Source organism: Taeniopygia guttata, chromosome 5, assembly GCF_048771995.1.
Source record: "Taeniopygia guttata chromosome 5, bTaeGut7.mat, whole genome shotgun sequence".
NCBI lineage: Eukaryota > Metazoa > Chordata > Aves > Passeriformes > Estrildidae > Taeniopygia > Taeniopygia guttata.
The window spans coordinates 53,974,559-53,997,601 of NC_133030.1; the positions used below are offsets into that span (position 1 = coordinate 53,974,559).

At 35.7% G+C, this 23,043-nt stretch overlaps 1 protein-coding gene across 6 annotated transcripts in view; it reads left to right on the top strand.

Annotated features, from left to right (window-relative positions):
• PPP2R5C (protein phosphatase 2 regulatory subunit B'gamma) overlaps window positions 1-23,043 on the top strand; it is a 204,795-nt gene that overhangs the window by 162,228 nt on the left and 19,524 nt on the right. For all 6 annotated transcript variants that reach the window (XM_072930435.1, XM_030274998.4, XM_072930436.1 and 3 more), the window contains 4 exons: window positions 15,416-15,615; window positions 20,732-20,842; window positions 21,458-21,550; window positions 21,649-21,779. In XM_072930435.1, the coding sequence (XP_072786536.1) occupies window positions 15,547-15,615; window positions 20,732-20,842; window positions 21,458-21,550; window positions 21,649-21,779 (404 nt within the window). In that variant the 5' untranslated portion in view covers window positions 15,416-15,546. The remainder of the gene's footprint in view (window positions 1-15,415; window positions 15,616-20,731; window positions 20,843-21,457; window positions 21,551-21,648; window positions 21,780-23,043) is intronic.

The window sequence follows — 23,043 nt, forward strand, 5'->3', positions numbered from 1 at the left end:
ATTTTGAACGAAATACATATAAAACTCTGTTCTGATCTGCAATGGCAGAGTTAGCAGAATGTAAAGGTTACCTTAATGGCTTGGTTGCCGACTGGCTGGAACTGGTAATGTCTGTTCATGCTTTTCAAAAATTATTTTCAAGATGTTTTGCAAGACATACTGAAAATTGTGTGGGAAGAAGGGTGAGAACACCCTGATACTATGTTAACTCAAACTGATGCTTCCTGTAGGCCATAACGTTTCAAATACTTCTTTGTCCGTCCTTCTCCTTTGCCTTCCAGAGCAGCAAACGTTTTTTGACAGATTTGATTTGTCATTATTTAAGTTACTTTAGATTTTGTGGAAGATGCTTTGACTTTTTTTCAATGATGTGATGTTAACTTTGTCCATTTTTTCTATTTGCTGCTTGCTCATCTTGTGTGAGGGATCATGGAAGGTAGTTCAGATTCCACTTTACATGGTGTTCTTCAGGGCAAAAAATGCCAGTGGTAGTGTTGTTGTGATGTAAATATCTGAATATTTAGATAGAAATTTGCATGTTCCTCAAGGGTGGTGAAAGATCTTTGTTTAGTTGGGCAGTTTCTATCTTAAAGGAGAAAAACGTGGCACTTTCATTTTAGAAAGAATCCATCATATGTTTGTCTTGAAAAATAATTGACCTGAAAATACTTCTATCTAACCACAGTTGCTAAAAACTGTTGCTAGACTGTTGCTTTGCAGGAACTGTATGAGCTAAAAGAAGAAGAAAAATTATCCATTATGTAATTAAATGGGAAGCAGAGCCCAAAGCTCTTGCTTCAGAAGTAGTACAGACCAAACTCTGCACACAGAACAGCAACCATTTACCTCATGATGTACAAAGGAGTCTGAAAGAGCTGGATTTGTTTGGCCCAAAGGAAGGAAGGTTAAGGGGAGATTTGATCCTCGACTAACTGATGGGAGGGTGTAGAGCACAGAGCTGTGCTCTTCTCAGAGATCCACAGTGGGTGAATGGAAGTACAGCTTGGCAAACTCAGGAGATTGCAATTGTACACAAGGCAAAAAATACATTCACTACAAAAGTGGATAAAAGCTGGAACAAAATTCCAGAAGGGGCTGTGAAATCTCTGTAATTGGAGATACTTTGACTGGAGAGCAGCTGGGTTTATGCAGTGGGGAATTAGACTAGCAGAAATTACTGTCCCTGCTGATGAAAATCATGTTATGATTCTGTCATTCTTTGGTTCTTGTGGGACCAAAAAATGACTGACTTTGCTGTAATGTTGCAATATTATTATAAACGTAGGGGTTGGTTTTTTTTTCAAGTTCAAAGAGCAATATTCTTACTGTAAACTCTCTTTATGCCCTTTCTTTTCTTTTTAGTTACTAAGGCAAACTTTTTAATACTTGGTGCTAGAATGCCTATTAGTAATACTTTTACTTCTGTTAATTCACAGTTTTGGTGTTAATGGTGTTTTAAATTATTCTTACCATGTCTTAGCAAACTGTTAGAGATGGATGACTGAAACTACATGGAGTATTAAAAACATTGGCATGCTAAAAAGATGTTTTATTCATTTCTAAATAGTCAGAAGCTCAGCAGCAGTCCGTATCCTCTGAATAAGATAGAGTTAATAAATGTATACAGGCAGCTATTTCACCCAGATTCCTTTACATTTATCAGCTTTAGGTAAGATCTAATAGATTGAATTAACTTGCTCTGTACTGTGAGATTTCTCTCTAGCCTATTTTGACAAGTTTGAATTGACAATGAGTACAGCTTTTAACAAACTGTGACCTTGCTATTCATCTTCTGTGGTGTTTATGAAAATGTTGAACAGTGTCATTTCTCACACATCCTTACCACATGTTTGTAGTAATCTTTCTGCATTATAACAACATAATGTTAAAAATAAAAAAAATCCCAGGATAATTGTCACTTACCAAATTTCTAATACTTTCCAAGAACTTGATGCGGTTCAAGCACAATTTCCTTTACATGTGCTGAGTTTGCCTTTTTGGGGGTAATAATATTTTATTATACTCTGAAACGAGCCTATTCTGATTATAAAAGCATACAAAAAAATCTCAAAGTCACATTTCATGGTACTGTTTTTTTCCTCTTAGTATATTCTGCAGCAGAAAATGAATCTGGTTTATTCCTTCTGTATTTTCTGTGTAACTATAATCTTCACCTTGGAATGCATCCTGCACCATCCACATAAATAGGTGTTTTAAGGATGGTGAACTTATTTGGTCTGAGCACCTATGTTTATTTAAATCTTAATTTTCTTTAATTCTTTAGCATATTTAAATTCAGTCAGTATTTAAGGTACAGTCACTCCTTGTTGTGAGAAGTGAGCAAAGTCTTCCTGGGACAAAAGGTGTATAGAGGAGACATCTTAATTTTCTTCTGAGATGCTTCTTTAGTAGTGATGAACTGGGTTACTTCTCTGAGTGAATTTAAATTTTAAAATGGAAGGCTTGTTTGTACCTTTGTGGAAATATTTCCATGAAAAAGATCTTAAAAACTTCTTTTAGTCCTGCCAGTTCAATAATTGGGATTTCCCATGGTCAGCACACACCTTCTATCCTGCTTGCAGGTCATAGTTGTTGGGTTTTGATCTAATGGATTAACCTCAGCTGACATTTAAAGGAGATGAAAATGCTTGTTCTTCTCTTTTCTCCCCCGTTGGCCATAATTTGGTAACCTGAAGGGATGAGAACAGGTAGCAACTTTATGTTTGGGATGTTATGTTCCTGCCAAGCCACCTGGACTCTGTTGGTACATGGCCTGACTCTTGGAGCTCATAGTCAGCCATCTTGCCAAAAGTTTCCAATTTCTCCTACAAAATTCTAAGCCTGCTGCTCTTTAACATTGCTTAATGACTTGTATACTTAATTGTTATCTTTGAAACTGATCCACCGTTCCTTTCTAAAAGTGTTGCCTCAAAAATAAGAAGCAAGGCCATCTTCCTCAAGGACAACCAGCAGTTCTGCTCTTAATGAACCTAGGCCTCTTGTATTTATCAAATTATGAAAACTGTCATATGTTAGTATTAGATAATTACATCAAGTATCAAAGGACTGGTATTGGTACAAATGGCTCTGTTGTTGTATTACTACTTGTTTTGCTAGATCTTTTGGAAGGACATTCAGACATTGCCAGACATAGATCAATGGTTTTTTAATGTATCTACCAAAGAAACTCCTACAGTGTTTTAAATATTTGACCAAAAGCAGATTTAAAGGAGGTTGCTTAGTTAGTATTCCTGCTTCCTTTAACATGATAACATGCTTATTAACTCTCCACTTACCATGCAGCACTTTCTATCAGAGAGTGTATTTTACTTGCTACTGCATTTACTCTTTCTTAACTGTCACTCCTCCTTTCTTGACTTTGTTGGATTGGTTTTGCCTTCATATGGACTCCTTGCCAGCATGAGGAGTGCATGTACAGGTTCTTCTGCTGGAAACAATGAAGATGTTGTGTTCGCACTGCATGTAAAAGATGTGAGGGCATGACTGTAAAATGTCTCTAGAGGGGACTTTTTGTTGAGCTAAAAATACCATGAAATTGTAGGAAGGTAGTCAGCTGGAATTTTTACATTACTTTTACTGACTCATAGAGTAACATGCATGCCCTTTCAAGGAAGCAAAAATGGATGCCATCAAATTTTTATTCATACTGTTTTGTGATGGTTGCTGTGAAATACATTTTAAGGTAAAAATTAACTATCATCTGTTTCTATGGAAAACTTTTATTTCCATTTCTGTTTGATACTTCTAAAGAATAATTAAGACTTCTGTAAAATTAATGCCATGTGCTATCAAATAATTAGCTACTGAAAGTGTACTGTAAACCACACAGATTAAGTGAGCACCAGCAATATTTAATAGATACAGGGTTATTTGCATCATATGTAGACAAGATGTTCATCTGGGGGGGGTGACTTTTGTGCTCTGACCTTTGTGCTGGGGGTGGATGCCTCATACAGGTCAAGCAGCATCTCAGTAGCCTCATGGAGCTGCCCTCTGTGTGCTCCATCCTGTCTCAGGTGATAAAACTGGCGGAAATGGCACTTGGAGTGCATGTTGTTTTAAAGCCACATCTGCACATCCTTTAATCAATTCCGCTTAATGCACATACAAATAATGTGGTACCATTCCTGCTATAACTTGCCAATGCAGTTTTCTTTAATAAAAGTATAGTTAAACTTAGGGGTGGGATCTGACTCTGCATTGTTATCAGTAGTTGGAAGTGACAGTTCTGTGTCAATTTTCATAATTTCTCTTGTTACTGATAACTGATCTAAATTTTATGAAGAAAAAATTATACATGAAGTGTAAAATTTAAAAACTAATTTAAAAATTGTTCATTTGAGACTTTTCTGATTGTAGAAGCCTATCAATTTGAAGCACTTTTTCATTTTAAAGATTTTTATGGAAGGTTTTTAATTTACATTTTGGACGATATCTACCAGCTCTGTGGCTTCACACAGCCTCTGGAACCAAATTCTGTTACTACTTTTATATTTAAAGTGAATGTATAACAATGTCAGTGATCTTTCAAAGGCGTCCTGTGTTCATTCAAGTCATGTTGGAAAGAAAACTTGAACAAAATTATCAAAGCCTACAAAAAACAAATGTGGTATCTGTCGTTTGGGTGTAATAAGTTTTTCTTCAAAAACATTTTCCAGACAAACTAGTTGTAAGTGTAGAATCTTTCTTCTAACCTATTCCCAGAATATCTTTATGCTTTTTGCTCCTGTTACATCTAGTCTTCTATATAAAGTGTCTTAAAATCCAAAAATTCAAGTATAGGGTTTTTTTGAGGACCGTCTTAAAGTTGTTATATGCAATAAAAACTGATTTGTTCTTGTCTCAGTACAAAATTACGATTTTTATGGCTTTTGAATCAGAATATTGTACACCCTCTCAAAAGCAAAATGTTGAGTGTGTATTTCACTGCAGAACTTTTCTTATTTCATTTTGTAGGAACTCTGTAATCATTAATGTATCTTAAGGAATAAGGCGTTTCAAAGCTTGTAGTTAAATGTAAGAAATAAGAGTAATTGCTTTCATTGCACATTAAATCTTCTGTTAAAAAGGGAAAATGTAAATAGAATGATGAATATTGTGTAAAATGTTCTGGGAGTGAGATGTCTTAATGTGTCCAGGACTTCTGGACATGTAGTAAGGAATCAGTCTTGGATTCAGAGCTAATACAGCCAATCAACTTTGTGCTCTGTAAATTTATGGATTTCTTGGAAGCTTCAATTTAAATGTATTCCATACTGCAGTTCGGTCTTTCTACTTTGTGAGAGGGGTGGAAATTATCAGCAGAATGTCAACCTTTCTGGCAGCTAAGCAATAGGGACACTTTTGCTAATCGGTACATTTTCAGTTCTTGCTAGAATTCCTTTGTGAGACTTTGTGGAGATGAGTTTGACCAGAGACTGAAGACATCTGTTGAAGCAAATGTGTATGTTTTCGGACAAATGTGCTGTGAGGAAAATAATGTTGGATTATGCAGAAATATTTTTTGGGTAAAATGGGAAATCATAATGCACCTAATTTCTGACACATGTGCAGATATATTGTGTCTTCAGTCTTCTTAGATGTTGAAAGTATGTATTTTTAAATGGGCTTTCTACTAGTAGTTGGCTTTCTACTTTATTTCAGTAAAAAATTTAATTGATAGAAAGTAATTTTGTTTCTTAACAGAGAACTGCTGATGGGTGCTTTTAGCATTTGGCTTGGCCAGCATTGACTGCTAAGCAATTTATTGACCTAGTTCTAAATATATTTCTTTATTTTCTTACCAAATCATTTCTGTGCTGCTTGATCATTTGTTTTACCTGCATCACTTCATATAAGGCAGCTAAGTTTCACAGGATGTGGGACTAAGAAAGGGTTGTTCATGCCAAAAAATGAGGAAAAATGTGCACTGAATTGGAGGTTTTTTCCACTGGATACAAAAAACCAAACCCAAACAAAAAAAACTCCAAATAATCAAACAAGAAAAAACCCAAACCGACCAAGGAAAAACCCTACCACACCCCCACACCACCCTTCCCTCAAAAAAAACCCAAATACATTTAAAAAAAAAAAAATGGACTAGAGATAGGCTTGTAGTCTATTGAAGTCTATTAAGAAATTGCCCTCAGGAAAACCACAAAATCCCTGTTGATTTCTGGTAAAAACACTTCTGTGTATCTTGTAATGATATGTGATAATTGGAGATGATCAGCCATTCAGGACCTTAGTTTGCATCTCAGGCTCAGTGTGACCTGTGTTGTTTAAACTCTTCCTAGTTCTAGTTTTAAATAGAGTGGAGAATTAAGAAAACTAAATCAGGGTTGTCCTCAAGGAAGGTTTATGTAAATTTTTGTTAATTTTAAAATAAGTGTTTTCCTCAGACAAGCAAGGATGTACTTATAACTTAACCAGAATTCCTGCATGGGGACTGGGTATTTGCTTTAGGTGAAACTCATCAGTTTGATCACAGAAAAGCCGGGGGGGGCTTTTCTTCCTGCTTTGTAATTTTTTTGTGTAATCTATTTCTAAGCCTACACAAGACCCAGCTTGTGATATCTGGTAATGATTATTCTAAGTGTCATCATTAAATTCACCAAGTTTGGCATTCAGCATCATTAAATTCACCAAGTTTGGCATTCAGCAGCATCCAACAGAAAGCAAGCAGCAGCCCCCAGGTTTAGAAAATACACAGAGAGTGCGGAGAGGGGGAGGCAGTCTGACAGGCTCTGGAGAAGGAAACAAGTTATTTTACATTTAGGTAGCAGCGTGTTCTTTGAATTGTATTTATCATGGATGTGTGACAGAGGTACTATTGACTGACAAGTTACTCAGACTCAGAGCAGCTTGTTGGTGTGTGGAGTTTGGGTGTGTTTAAGGAAACAGTGCATTAGCTAACAGCATTTGGGCAGGTTTGATTACCTGATAATTATTTCATCCGAGTGTCCAGAGTGGCAGAGTTTATTCAGGTTTATGTATTTCTTCAGTTTTCTTAATACAAATCTTAGTCTGAGTTACACCATACACTTCAGTTATGTTACAGAATATAATTGAGGTCTGGTCTCACAACAGTAGTGCTTCATTTTCTCATAGAGACTGTTAGATATATTTAAAAACAATTTTAAAGTTTTAAACACATTTGAAGATGTTGGATAACTTGAGAGTGGATTTAAGCACACTCTAGTGCCTATGAAATTGAGGGGTTTTCCCTTAGTGTTTTGTGTTTAAAAATGAGATTTGCTGTCATATTAACTTCGTTTGTGCCAAAAAGCTTTACTGAGAGTTCTCTTTGTCTGTTTGGTTTCTCTCTTTCCCTGTTAAGACACTTTTTTTCTTCCATTGTCTATTTGATTATCTTCCTTGTCATTTTTCTCCCAAATTTTCAGGTAGAATTTCCATTTCATTAGCTCAAGCCCATTTCAGCTTGTTTCACATGTCATTCCCTGTTTAAGCATTCCTGTTTTCCTCTTTATGCTACATTGCCTTTAAAATATTTATGCAGTTAAAAGTATTTTCACTTTCTGTTTTTAAATGTTTTAATAATGTGTAAAAATGCTTATTTCTCTTAACCATATTACAAGTATCCTCTTGAGGTTTTTAAAATTTCACATAGCTTCTAATAAAACAGTTAACTTCTGATAAAACTCTTTGTAAAGCAAGAACTTGGTTCAGAGTGGTGTTGGTCTGCTTTGGAAAAATCATTAGATAATATGGTGTGCATACTATTCACTGTTGATCTACCCTTATCATAATTTGACTTATAATTTACACCTGGAATAAAGTTACTGGCAGTAATTTGAGTGCCTCAGGTTGTTTAGTATGTAAAAATTATGCCAAATTGTTTAAAATGACAGCAGACCTTTTTTCCTATTCTGTTATTAATCAGTCCTTAAAATCTCCTGTCTTAAATCTTTGACAGTTAAATGTCTTTACTTAGTTCCTCTATCCTTGAAACTGTGTGTAATCTGTGTTAGGAGATAGCTGCCACCACTGCTGGATTCCCCAGTGAATGGAGATTTCAGAAGGGATTAGTGTTGTAAAGCACCTGCTTTGAGCTCCACTCTGGGACTGACAAAACATGTGCTTCCCATTCCTTTCAGGCTCCTTTAAACTGTAGGATTCTTGAGGTGTTGTCTTTTTTTCTTTTTTTCTTAATCTTTCCTTTTTTTTAGTTACTGTTTAATTCATCTGGTAATAGCTCATTTGATTCTAACAGCCTTTTTTTTTATTATTACATGAAAAAAATATATTACTTTAAAAGCCTTATAATCAAAAAAAAGCCACTCCTTTGAATGAAAATTTAGCCAAGAGACTTCTTTATTTAGAAACCAGCAATCTTAAATGCTGTATACCTCAATGAATTTCAACATGTTGCTCTTGCCTTCCCCTCCTCACTTGTGTATCATAGAATCATATCATAAAATGATTTAGATTGGAGGGGACCTTAGAGAACATCAGTTCCAACCCCCCTGCCATGGGCTGGGGCACCTCCAGTAGACTGGGTTGCTCAGAACTCCATCTAACTTGGCCTTGAACACTTCCAGGGATGGATATTCTCAGCACAACCTGTTCCAGTGTCTCACCACCCTCTCAGTAAAGAATTTCTTCCTAATGTCTACACTAAACCTGTCCTCTTGTCAGTTTAAAGTCATTACCCCTTGTCCTATCACTCCATTCCCTTGTAAAAAGTACCTCTCCAGCTCCCATGTAGCCCCTTTACATTCTGGAAGGTGCTATAAGCTCTCCCCAGACTTCTCTTATATGCAGAAGAGCCCTAACTCCCACAACCTGTCTTCACAGATGAGGTGCTCCAGCCCTCTGAGCATCTTCATCACCTTTCTCTGGACTCACTCCAGCACGTGTCCTTCCTGTGTCAGCTACCCCAGAGCTGGACACATGATTAAGACTATTTTCATACACAAGCTGTCATAGGTGAAATAACTTTTTTATTGTAAGTGGAGTTACAGCTTGATCCAGGTTGCAGATTGGCATAGAAACAACATCAGTGCTGTCACTTTATTAAAACAAAAAGGTTGAATGCTTATTAGTAAACAGAATTTGTTTGATGCAAAGAAGACATCTTTAAATATCCAAAAATTGAACTACTTGAAAATGAAATAAAAGGCGCTTGCTTTTGAATTTTAGATAGAAAATGTGCCACATTATTTATAGTTTTCAGTATTGTTTTTAATCCTTATTTTCTTTCAGTATTTAGGGAAATAATTATATTTTATGTATCTATCACAATTTGGGTGTCAGCTTTTCAGGTGAAAATGTGAAACAGTGGCAGATAGAAACAGTGTAATTTCTTCAAATACAGGAAAATGAAAGGCAGGATTTTTTCCAGTTAGAAATTTCTGTTATCTGAAGAAGAGCCAAAAGGTATTTCTGGCAGCAGCTCTGTTCCTTGAATGCAGAAGAGTGGACATTAGCCTGTTACTGCAGCTGGCTCTCATTCCCATGTCTCTGGAGTGCCTGCACGGGTGCTGAACATCACAGAGCTGCAGCAGGGCAGCTGATGCAGATGAACGACACACTTTGGAAGTTTCAGTTCATTGTCCAAGCACTGCTTGAGACGGGAAACTTCCCTTGTGCACCCACCTACTCTTCTCAGCTCACCTTCTAGCTAGCCTTGAACAAAACAGCTTTACTTTGAAAATAGCTGGTTGGAGGGTTAATGTTTTCTTGTACTCCTTATGAAAGATCTAAGTGCTTGTAAAATATTTTTAATTACTGATAAAGTGTTGTTTGGGAGTCATGAGCTTGTTGTAGATGAGACAAAGTCTGTCTGCTTTTCAGTGTCCTGTTTCTGATGGGAAATGTTTGAAGTGTTTAAAAAAAAAAAAATAGGAATGTTTACAGGTCTCATACATGGTAGTTGGAGAAGGACCTTGAACTTACAGTTCAATTCTTTTAGATTATGCCTGTATTCTTTATGACACTTTACAACGCTGACATGTACATCCCTTAATCCTCAATAGCGAGATAAAAAACAGAAATTTGTTTCTCTTCTGTGCCACTTAAAATGTTTATATGTAGGACTCTCTTGAGCTTAGTATTAGCACTCTGTTTTTCCATGAGTGTTCCTGTGGCTTTTTGGTAACTGTGGTAATTTTTCTTGTTTTAAGTATTTATTTTGGCAAAGAAATGTTTCTGCAGGGTCAATAAATAAAACAATATAAACAGCAGTATTTTCTATGTATTTGTTAGTCCAGTGTATCCATACAACATCTTGCCTCCTTTGAGTTATCTGCAGCCAAACTTCTACTGCTAGTTGCTAGTTATAGTAAAAAATGTATTGTGTATTATTTTAGAATTTCTGGTATTCCTTGAGTTTATTTTTATATGCTACTAGAAGAAATAGCTTTAATTAAATTTGTCCATGCATGAATTGGAAGTTTTCTTATATGTGCCACCCACTTATTTCCAATATCATGTGTTAGGAGAGAATTCTGTTAATGGGAAACTGGCATCTTTAATTAGTGTTATATTGTCATAATGATTTCAGTAAAATCACTGAAAACTGTAAAGAGTTGGTCACATAATAGAAATGTAATAAAAATAATTCCAGAATAGTGTTTCTTGCTTTGAATTAGGATAGTAGTTATACAATCTCAAAATAAGGTAAATATTTTAAATTAAATTTTATCAAATTACAGTTCAGCTTTTGTAATACTCTTTCTAATTTTTTTTCTAATTCTTCTCATTTTTAAGGACTTGATCCCTAGTTTTGAAAAAAGTATTAGTTCTGGTAAACCCATGTTTTGGCAGATGTTCTCCTTTCTGTACTGTGTAGTTCCTCTGCCTTTGTGTCTGGCAATTTCCATTTCTCTTACTCAAGGCACTAAACTCTATTCTTTGTAAAAATGCTGCCGTGGTATTGTCAGCTGAAGTGTTTTAAGAGAACATTGCAAGATACTAGAGTCCCCTTGTTGAAGTACAACTCTACAGGGCATCTTACAAAGCTTCAATAAAGCTTTAATGCTGCTGTTTTTTTACCAATGAACATGAAATTTAAAATGCAGTAATACTTTTGACTAGCAGAAGGGACCATGTGACCAATAAATTTAGGGATCTCCTCTGGGTAGCACTCTACTTGGCAATTAAGTGTTGTTTTTCCAAATCATTAACAATTCTAGTCCTTCATTAGGGTTACTGACACTTTTCATGAGTTTTGTCTACCTGCAAACTGACATCATCTACATGCTTGGGCTTTTGCTCTACACCAGTGTGTTATGGAAGCAGTTACTTTCATATGATGTTTAGTTTGTCTTTTTTTGGGTGATCCTCTAAGAAAAAGGAGCTACTTCTCTTTGAATGAAATAGGGACCTGTCAGCCAACAAAATCTGGTGCCTCTGCTAAGCTTTTATATGAGTAAAAAAGTATTTACACACAACTGAAATGAATTTTGTCTTCTGAATGTATTTTTTTGCAAATTTTCAACCATATGTCCTGTTTTCTGCTTTTAAAATGATGTAACATAGTGTGTTTTACTGGCCACAAATTGTGTTTTGTGGTAGGAAAATCATCAGCTCTTCTCTGTGTCAGAGTATGACCTAAAACTTGAAATTCAATCTTATTTTGGTTCCTATCTGTACTAGAAATCAGCTGTTTCATGTGTCATCTCTGGGTCACCCACTTACCCTGCTTTACCTTTTGTCCTCCTTTCAGCAGCTATTACATTACACTGTTGTCACAGAAAAATGGGCTTCAGTGAAAATGGTAGGAAATAGATCTGTCATCAATGGCCAGTGATGTCACAGTTACAATACATAACTGAAAATACAACTTTTAGATTTGAAGGAACATAAAAAATATAATTGAGAAAACATTAAGATCTCTACAGTCCTGGACAGCAAAAATACTTGTGTGTCATAGAATACTAAACATAAGCTCAGGCCCTGAAAACACAAACTTCAGTGTTTTGATATTTTTTTTTTTTTTTTACTTTAGCTAATTTTCTTAAAAAACAGGAAAATCTTGTTTTAATATAAAGACATCTTGATTTGTTAGAATATTCACATGTTTTAGTTCTTTAGCTGGGCTATACATTACAGAAGAAAAGGTGGGGGTGATAGCTCCTGGGTGCAACCCAGTGCCACATACTGGCAGAGAAAAATGCAAGGTCGAGGACTGCTACCAGTGTAAAGTCTTTGCAGTGAACTCTCACAGTAGGAATTACTGAAGACATGCCTGAAACTTCCAAAGAATCTGTTTCCATACAGAGTTCAGTGTTTGAATTTAAACTTTTCCAGCCAATTATTTGTGTCCTGCTAATGCACTTGGTAGCTGAGTGCCTCTCATCTTTACCTGGCTGTTTTGAAGGGAAATACAGACTTGAAGCGGTGCCTTTCAGAGTGAGATATTGGTCTAGTTAATCTGATAATAAAAGCACAGCTAGTATGAGCTGTAAAATGGAAAGTATTTTATACTCATCAGTATACAGAAAAGTCTGGCAAGGCCATGGGCTAAGATGATGTTGCAAATTTTATACTGAATAGCTATTTCTGTATTGATACTGTTAAAACAGAAGGGGCAGAACTTGCATGTCTGTAGATTGTATAACTTGATGCAACAGTTACCCTGTGATTGTAAGGAAGAAACCTCTGAACAACCCAAAAAGACAAAGAGCTGATCCCTCTCTCCCGGAGATGTACCTTGCTCTCATAATTCCTATCATCTTTTGATACTTTTTCCAGTGTATATTTCTCTCACAAGAAGGACAGTAGGATAAATTATGCATAAAATATGTAATAAATTTCTGTAAAGCTTTGTCAGGAACTGATGGACATTCAATCCAAATACAACAAGATTGGCCTTCTTTAGGATTACAACAAACAGTGCTCCTGTTGCAGTAGAAGAGCAAAAATAGTACTCATTTAAGGTATGAGTACTGACAGGGATAAATGTTTGGAGTGAATAAAAAAGATTATTCTACTTCTACTGTTTAGAAGCAAGTCCTATGAAAATTATGTAAACTCTTGCTACCAGTTGGGGAAGGGGAGAAGGAATGTATGAGGTTTTGGTTTGATTGGGAGTGATGGTGTTCGGGGTTTTTTTAAAAAAAACCCTTTGCTCAGTGAATAGTTCTGTGTATCAGCTCTATGTAATTTTAAGGAGTAGCTTCTGAATAATTATGACCTTCCCACAGTCATCAGGGAATGGAGCACCAGAGTTGCATAAGTAGGGACTTTTTTTCCCTGATGGCATTCTCTTCAAATATGCCAGTTAATTAAGCAAATGGAAGTGAGGGGTTATCGCTTAATTAAACTGGAAGGTGATATAGAAATCAGCATGCAGATAACTGAAAGAACATAACCAGATAGTCCCTGACAAATGTCTGAGGATAAATGATTTATTGGGTGTCCCACAGCTATTCTGCAGGTGTACACACATGCTCTGCACAAAAATTATGGGCTACTCATTTTCTGAACCACCTTCTGCTTCGTATCATGCTGAAATCATCTTTTCAAACCTTAAAAGTAGGGATGATCCTGATTTCAAGGCAACTACTCCAGAGAAAGTACTAGAAGAGATGGACACTTGAAAGCTGTGGATGAATACTCCTAAAGGAGGCAGTTGTATCTCACCCAAACAAACAACACAGTTCATTAGAAATATGTGGTTCTCAGTCTGTATAAAGAAGATCTCTCAAATAATGAGGATGACTGAGGTACTTAAAATAGTTAAGCCACCTCAGAATAAATGGCAAGGGAGGTGGCTTGCCTAGCTGAGTGTGTTTCTTGACCTTCTTAGTTGACAGTCTTTAACTTTCACTATTAGTGGTAATTACATCTATAATGCTTCCTCTCTTTAAGGGTAGTGTACTGTAATCACTGTAATTGTATGTCCATTGCATGTATAATTATAGTCTGTATTTAGGCTTTGGATTTTGTGGAGTATGCAGTCATAGCACTGTATCCCTAAGTATAACTGTTGTTATGCTTCAGGTTGAACCACTTTCCATTTTACAGTTAATGGGGGAAAGATAAACACTTTGTATGCCTGAGACATTTTACATTCAGGTCATAAATTAGGCTGGCTTTCAGTATGCAGACTTCTCAATTAATTACTTTTTTGGTATTTTCTCTGGAGAAATTATTCATTACTTTCTAATTCAAATAAACAAAAGCATGGGTATTCAGATACAAAATTTGTGTGGCTTTGTTCACAACACTGGAATTTTGGTTTATTTGTCAGAAAGCTGTTGCTCTGCATAGAGACACCTGTTACCTAGCACCTTCTTTCTGCTTCTAGAATTCTGCACTGTGTCAGGTGACACCAAAGTCTAACTGGTTGTGGTTTCTTTCATGAAGGCTTCATTTTTTTTCTGTGTGTTCTTCGGGGCTGTTACTATACAGTGTTTTCTTACTGGAATTATTCTTAAGAGCAATTAGGTGCAAGTAACTTTAAAATTGCCAGCTGTTTTAAACCAAATAAATCTTCCAGGCTTAGAAAGCAGCTTCTTTTCGAGAGAGAGGAGCTATTCCAACTTTGCTATCATAGGAAGTTTTTCAGGCGCTTGCAAGGAGAGCAACTGATTTTCAAACAACTAGACTGTAGATCTGTTGCACATTCGGTTTATTAGATTGTACATACACATGTGCTTGTATTCAGTAATACCACTTGAAATACTTGGGTGGTAGCTGTTGCTGCTTATGTAAGAAAATTCTTAGCATTTTATGATACTCTAAGGAAAAAGAAAAACTCATCAACTGGAAGAAATGGGAGTAAATTGCAGAACTATTTACAAAGTCACTCTAGTCCTGTTTTTTTAACATGCTATTACTGCCTTAGTAGTTCATATATAACAATAAAAAAGTCATTTTGCAGAAACATAAAATGTGTTATGGTATAAACTTAGGCAAACTCTCTGTGGTGTGTTCACATTTCATTTCTTAAGCTTCATGCTGTAATCATGTGGCCATTTTAATTGGACACAAGTTTTTGCTGCAGTCAAAACATGGTACTGCTTTCTTTACCTGTGGCTAGTTATCTAGTATTTCCTGAGTCCTGATCCTGGAAGTTTTTGCTATGTATAATTTGTAATCTCACGTATATCGGTCACTTTAATGGCTCATAGGATTACTTAAGCAAAACACAAAGCATATGCAGGCATTTTTTCACGTATGTATTTTTTCCATGCAGTGTCTGCTTCTGGCAAGGGCAAGTTATGCATTGCTTTTGCAATTTTTGAAATCATCCTGATATGTACAGAGTATTTCAGTGGGGTTCATACTCTGGAACATGACATTCCTGAAAGTTGTGTGAAGATTTAGAAGGTTTGCTTGTAATCTTAAACACTTCTGTACCTGTGTTTCACAAAGTGTAAATGGGGAGGGCAGTGAATCCACTACAGTACAATTTAAACATTGTAAAATTATTTTCACTTTTCAGATGTTCCTCCAGCGGATCAAGAAAAGCTTTTTATCCAGAAGTTACGACAATGTTGTGTACTTTTTGACTTTGTTTCTGATCCACTAAGTGACCTAAAGTGGAAGGAAGTAAAACGAGCAGCTTTAAGTGAAATGGTAGAATATATCACACACAATCGCAATGTGATTACGGAACCTATTTACCCTGAAGTAGTACATATGGTAAGTGATTTAACAATGAGAACTTTGTTTTATGATTCAGTGTTGCTTCTTCAGTTGTATCAATTTATCTTGAGAAATTTTGAGGAAATCTTCAGAAAAGATCAGCTATGTCTGCACATCTGCAAAAGAATAATAGGGCTTTGAAATTTTATTGCCACTGTTGATTTTTCTTTTTTTTGTAAGACAGAAACGAAACACATATATGAAGCAGAATTAGGTGATGTTTTAAGTTGATGAAAATAAAATCTTGTATTTGTAAAAATAGGGAGGGACGTTATATACATGCATTCATACATATATATATATAATTTTAAAAACGTGTAAAAATTGTAAAACAGATTTTTAAAAATTGGAAGATTAGAATTGTGATCACATCTGCAAGCTTGACACTTGTAATCCCATTCAGTACCAGAAACTGACTCAAATCTGTGTTCAGAGGTGAGACTGAGAGTCAGACTTTATTAAGTACACAGGATGGCAGATGATGTTTCTGCTGGAGCAAGTTATGTGAGCCATTCAGACCTGCATTGTTCCTCCCTTGTCACTATCCAAATCCTGGCTAGCTAGACTTAGGTTATTTTTTCTGTTCTGTGCAAGTCCTCTCCAGAGGAGGAGACTACAAAATTACAGTAGAGTCTTTCAGCTTTCACCACGGTGGTGAACAGACACCAGTGGCTTGGAGTAGCAGTTGGGTCGAGGTCTATAGCTGTTGTCTGCAAAACCCTGAGAACAGGGTTTTTTTTGAACTTCCTGACTAATAAGCCTACAAGAAGCTCTTGGCTGTGTGTAACAGGATGGTTTTTCCCAAGGCTTTGTAATTTAGGTGGAATTTTCGGTGGGTTGAGAAAGCAGTGCTTCTTTAATATGAGTGTGAACTTAGTCAAATTTAGTGATTCTCCTGCAAATCAGAGACTTTGAAGCTTCTTCAAAGATTCTAAGGATTTATAGTATGTAGGATGTCGCTGATGATGAAGATTGTTATCTAAATCAGCCATAAGTGTTTACTGAGACAGAAGTTATTTTCATGAGAACTTCTGATTATATGAGGATTACACATAACTCTGGATGTCAAACAGGTATCCAAAGCATTGAGGATGGTTAATGAGTTGTGGGATAATGGTTTTTCCCATGTTTTGATAACTTATTTATATCTCTGGGGGTTTTTTTCTAATTGGTTGCTTGTTTGGGGGTACTTGACACTGTTGAAAGGAGGGATATGAAAGAGAATAAGCTTGCTGAGATTTTCTTTGGGTAAAGTGGAGTTCATGATGAGTTCTGGAATACCAGTGTCAGACATTGGTGCTTACTCTGTGCAAGAGTTCTTAACTGCCCACAGTTCATCACTTGTGCTTTCTATGCCTGCATTTCCTTACTCCATCAGTTATGGCCAGAGTACATTTGGCTAAGGAGAATGTATACTTTCTTTGTTTTCAGATGTACCGAGTGGTAACCAAGTCTGCACTTTGGTCAGTTGAACTGAAATCTTGCAGCAGAATTTGGCTGCTATCTTGGTTGCCAGTGTGTTGCTGGTAGCATGCAGTGTTCAAAAATGCTTTGGTGACCTTAAAAGGCTTTTTGTCTGCAAGGGTCTAGAGGTTATGGAGTTTCCTTGCATGGGTTTTACACAGCACTGTGAGAGACATGTCATGAAGGCACCTGGACTGGTATTTTGAGGTTAAATTGAGATAGTTGTTATTTTTTTCCTTTGGTCAGTGATTACTGTATTCTTTCTCCAGTAATGTTACAATCTTTCCTTCAGGCATGTATGTGTAGATTGTCATGTACATTTGCTGAATTCTAGACATGTATCTGAATTGATTGTGGGGATTTTAAGGAAAATAAATGTAATGTCTTCATGTACTTTAAAACTCTCCAAGAAACATTGGTAAGTTATGTGCTGCTAGTGCCACTGAATTATACTAGTAAGAAATAGCATTTTCAATAAAGTAATGAGGATCAAGAAATACTCAGATTTGAGAATGGTTCTCAGTGTGGAAAGTTTGTGGAGTTGGCAGGAAAACTGGAATTTTGCTGTGCCATTCTGCCAGACTTCACAGCTTGGAGGTTACTTGTTTGTGTATGTACATGTGTACTTGCTATATATGTGTGTGTGTCCAAGTTCTGTTTGGTGTTATTAAATTATTATTTAGGGAAATCACTTAGGGCAATGAATTTCTGTTATCTGTTTACTAGAAATAAAATAATGTTTTCTTTTCCATAGCTTCAAACATTCTTTCTCTCTGACAAAATAAACATTTACGTTATAATCTCATTCTTCTTTATTCTTGATAGCCTTAATTCTCATCTCATGTCTATCCACACTGCTTTTTTTTTTTTTTTTTTTTTCACTTTAGATATCCTGGACTAAATTGTAGTAAGGTCTTTTCTCTTAGCTATATATTCATCTAGTGGCTTAGCTAATAATTTAGTGTTAAGCCTAAATCTTTTTTTCAAAGGTATGAGAAATTAATTTCTAAAATGGATTTAATGTTCTTCTTTAAGAGTGGATTCAAGACTATTTTCCCGTTCTTCCTCAAAGAGCCAGCTGATATGTCCTCCAAATAATTTTATATTTCTAAGCAAAGTTGTGATGAAAAAGGAAATGTTTTATTAACTGCTTGTTAATACAAGTTCAATTTCTTAGGTGTAATATATTTAAGTGCCTCTTCTCAAAACTATAAAATGTGTAGACAAATATCTGAGTAAATTTTGTAAATGGACATGATGTATTCAGGGTTTTGTGATGAAAAGCATCCTTTGCAGATTCTTACTTAGAAAATAATATATGCTTTTTTTTTTAGCTTGACTTTAAAAGAAAGCAGGGCTTTATGAGAATATTCTGTTGTGTATTAACACATAGGGTAGTACTAATTTTTAAATTTATATTATATATAGGAGCAGGTCTAATTTTATTTGGCAACTAACATTGTTTTCAGTGCAACTTTTCATGCATTATTAAAACTACATACTCACTTATACCTATGTGAGCTTCAGGTTTTGTTGGTTTTTTTGGTTTTGTGTTCAAAGGGGCGTTGTAGGTGTGGTGTTCTGTATCTTTGCTCTAGACTAAGAGGGACTGCTGTGAATAGAAGTGCACTGCTTGTTGCTCTGTTAACTATAAGGTTGGCTTTCTTCATATGAATACAGAAGACACAGATTTTCAGAGCTGTTCACATCAAGCTTCACTCAGGCTGCTGAGCAGAAGGGAGGAGAAAATGTGTAGTATCTCTGATGCCTACTTGCTTGAAAATATTCTCATATTGTATGAAGTGGGCCACAAGAAAAGCAGGGTTCATGGCTACCATTACAGCAAAAGCCCCTGAAATGATAAAAATGTAGGTTGTTTTCTTTTTCTTTTTCTTTTTTATCTCACATCCTCCTATTAACATCCTTTGAAGTCAAGTGTTGTTAGTGCTGGCAGCTCTGACAGAATTTTGGCACACTAGGCCAGTGTTCATAAAGACTCTAATTTGATAAATGTTGGGGGGCTTGTGGAATTTTGTTGGTGGAAGAGGAGCTGGGGAGGGGAATGTTTTTCAGTTATGCTGTGTTTATTTGTATTTCTGTGGAAAATTTGCCTTAGAGGAGATCAGGCTTTGCAGATTGTATCTTGTCTGTTTGATCAAAAAATGAGAAGTTAGAAAAAAGATCAGCCATTTGATGGATAAAGGACTCACTGATAGTAATTAATTGTAAATTTCCCAAACCTCAGTAGGGGAGACAAGAGACAGGAGACAAGAAAGTTTCAGGCTTGTGCTTTCAATGCAAGATCCTGCAGCTCTGTTTGAGCAGTTTTGTATTCTGTTGGTCAAGGATATAAAATGTAAAACAGATCACATCATGCTTCACTGTTTCCATTTCTCATGGAAAAAATACTCTCTAGATTGTAAATCTATTTTCAAAAATATAAAGTACAAAACTTTGTTGCTAACACCTGACATGACCCAGATGTTCTTTTTTATAGTGGGAGCCTGAGACTTTAAGAATTTTTTAGATAAGCTTATTCTTCCATTTGTTCAGCAACCTTAGCAAGTTTTAAATTTCAAGTCTAGTCTTCCTGGATTTGTTTTCAAAAAAATTATTTGCAAAATTCTCACCTTATGTTTTAAACGAAATGTCCATGCTTTTAAAAAGGGGAACATAAAGATATATCAGCTTTAGTTTTAATTCTCTGCAGTAGTGATTACTTTGATAAGTCAGCCTTGGTGTGTATCAGACCTATGTCTCAGTTACTTGAATGAAGGAATATTATGCAGAAAAACAGAGCATCAGGATGACTTTTCCCTCATGGGAATATAGTGTAAGCCTTGCAGATTTAGCTGATGCAGTTTGATACTGCCTCCCACTGTCTGCTCAGCCATCTGTCAGATGTGAGATGGCAGGACAGAACATACACATGCTCCTTGGCCCTTGTATGTAGACAGGCCCTTGGAAGCACAAAAACACATGTGTATCAACAACTTGAAAAGTAATTCATGTTTGAAGACTGGTCCACTTCCATGAGAATGCTAAATGTTTTTCAGGGGGTTCAGAATTTAAATATTAAAAGGACTAGAGTATGTAGTTCTCCCCCCTCAGTATTGTGTAATGTCAGGTATATGGACATGATTTAAGAGAAATGCCACTGGGGAGGTTGGTGTTGTGGAATTTGGTTTTGAACTGTTCCTATATGTGTGTAGCCACTATGTGAAATTAAACTAGTATTTTATAGAGAAGAACAGATGTGAGTTATCTTTAGTTTGCATCTCTACTTCTGACTTAAACTTTTGCAGATTGCTGCAAGGCCTTATAAAGTGTGTATATATATAAATGTTTCTATAAGCCATTTACATGGGTTTGCTTACATACATGTCTGTGTGTAGAGAGATCAGAGCAGTATCCTCACAAAACACATCCTGACAGGAGTTTTGTGCTTCAAAGAGCACTTACTGCATAGAAAAGTGTTACCAAGTTAAAACTAAAGAAGTATGAATGTTCCTCACTGTTTAAAATACTGCATTATATACCTTGTATTTTTGCAAACATTAATGTAAAGAATTCTTAGTCAAAACCATCTTGGAATTTTTTTTTTAGTCATTCGGTTGTTCAGAGTTTTTAAAGGCATGTATAATTTCAGTTTGCAGTTAATATGTTTCGAACATTACCACCATCTTCCAATCCAACGGGAGCAGAATTTGATCCAGAGGAAGATGAACCAACCTTAGAAGCTGCATGGCCTCATCTACAGGTACTTCATGGAGGCTGAAGCATCACAGTCTATAACAGAATTTTGACATGAAATTCATTGAGCTATTCTGTTCTAAATTATTTAGGTTATGTGTTTATCTCAAAACAATTACTTTTCTGTGTAATTTTAAAAATATATTTCTTGAATTAAAACTGAAAATATTTTTCTTAAAAATCAGTTGTTGCAGGTTAAAGGCTCGTTGTTTCTTGTGGTAGAGATGTGGCTGCTGAGATTTTAAATGAGCTTCTATTTGTCACTGTGAATTCTTTGATCTGGCTCTGGCACAGCTTTAGCTTTCAGAGGTACCGTGACAAACAGAGGAGAACAGAGACTTCTTAGAACATGGGCATGATAAATATTAGATAACTGTGTGTCACTTGAGTGAAGTGTAAAGATGGAGCTCAGCAGAATTTCTGCAGTTTAAATAACCTCAAGTTCTTGTAATTTGTCAGGAGAGCAAGAGCAAAGCTTTTACTGTATGTAATATAGATAAATATAACTAAAAACATTTTTCAGTTCTGAGCAACTAATCAGCAATTCTAGTAATGTGATGCTTATAAAGTGGTTCTTATTTAAAAGACTAATACTGGGGTTTTTGTTGTTTATTTTTTCCAGCTTGTTTATGAATTTTTCTTAAGGTTTTTAGAATCTCCAGATTTTCAACCTAATATAGCTAAGAAATATATTGATCAGAAGTTTGTATTACAGGTAAGGTAAAAAAAGATTTTTTTTTTAACCTCAAGCTCTAAATTATTTTTACAGTGCATTAGATTAAGTTAAAGTGCATCTTTTCTCCCTCTTTTCAGCTTTTAGAGCTCTTTGACAGTGAAGATCCTCGTGAAAGAGATTTTCTTAAAACAACTCTACACAGAATATATGGGAAATTCTTAGGCTTAAGAGCTTACATCCGGAAACAAATTAATAATATATTTTATAGGTATGTCAGCATCTTTGTATTATGGTACATGTGATCAGGTATGCAATCAAAACACTCCAAGACTGTGCTAGCAATATTTAAAATTCTTAATATGTTTATCTTCAATATTGCTACATCTAATAATAATACCACTCTGGGATTTAAATTAGGATAGTCTTGCCTATGGCATATATCTGGCAGCTGAAATTTGAGTTAGTGTATGATTTAGTGGGTGGTTTGGTATCTTTGTGGGAGGCTTTGTTGTAGGGGGAGGATTGGTGTTTGTATTACAATAATGCCTTAATAAGGTGTAGTTCTTCATAATGCAGAAAATAGACTGAAATTGAATGACTGAGAGATCTGTGATTTGCTTAAAGGAACATGTCCGTTGCCTCTTCTTTCCTCAGAATTGACATGTGCAGTTGAGCTCTTGTGAAGTATTTTGTTCTTGCCATAGAATGAACTGTAGTATTATCACTGATAAAAACCACTGTATTACCAAAGGTCTTTGGAAGGGTTTTTACTGCTGTTCCATCCAGTGTGAATGCAAGATTGTGATGCCTGTTTGAATTTTTTCATTTTGATATTCTTTGCTTTGCTACAAATAAGAAAGTTGTATATCAGTTTTACACTCCTTCCATCATGCTCCTTCTCTGCCACCATTTTCATCCCAAAATGAATGTGTGGTGCTATCTCTTTAAGAAGTAGCAAAAAGCTGCCAGGCCCTCAGTGCCATATCATGAATGGCACCTGGCAGTACCAGCTGTAGAGGGAGCTGATTTCCCTGCTGTGCAACAACTCAGCCTTTGGAAGGGATACAGAAGAGCTACTTTAAAATAATTAGTGAGCCTTAGCATCTTGCAGTCAACTGGAAGTTGACTTCACAGGACAAATGAAGAGCCAGTATATGCCAAGGAAAAAGTACAGGTGGATCTTAAACTGCAGATTTTTTTCCCCACACACACATTAATAAATTCTCCATGGATTTTATTAAATTTAATCCAAAATACAGGATTTGGTCAAATATCTGAACAGATGGTAAACAGCATCGTAGCACATTATATGCACTTCTGAAAAGTTTTTATTTGCCATTTCTTGCACTTTGCTTTCAGATAATGGAAGCAAAGTCTTCAAATACAGATCGTTCTGGTGCTAAGTTTTTGAAAGACTAAGGAATTATCTGGTTGTTAGATCAACTTTGTATAGTTTGTATAAGAGTTTTAAATCTGACACGTATATGGGAGATTATATAATTTGCACAGCTACGAAGATGTGGGAGAAAAAG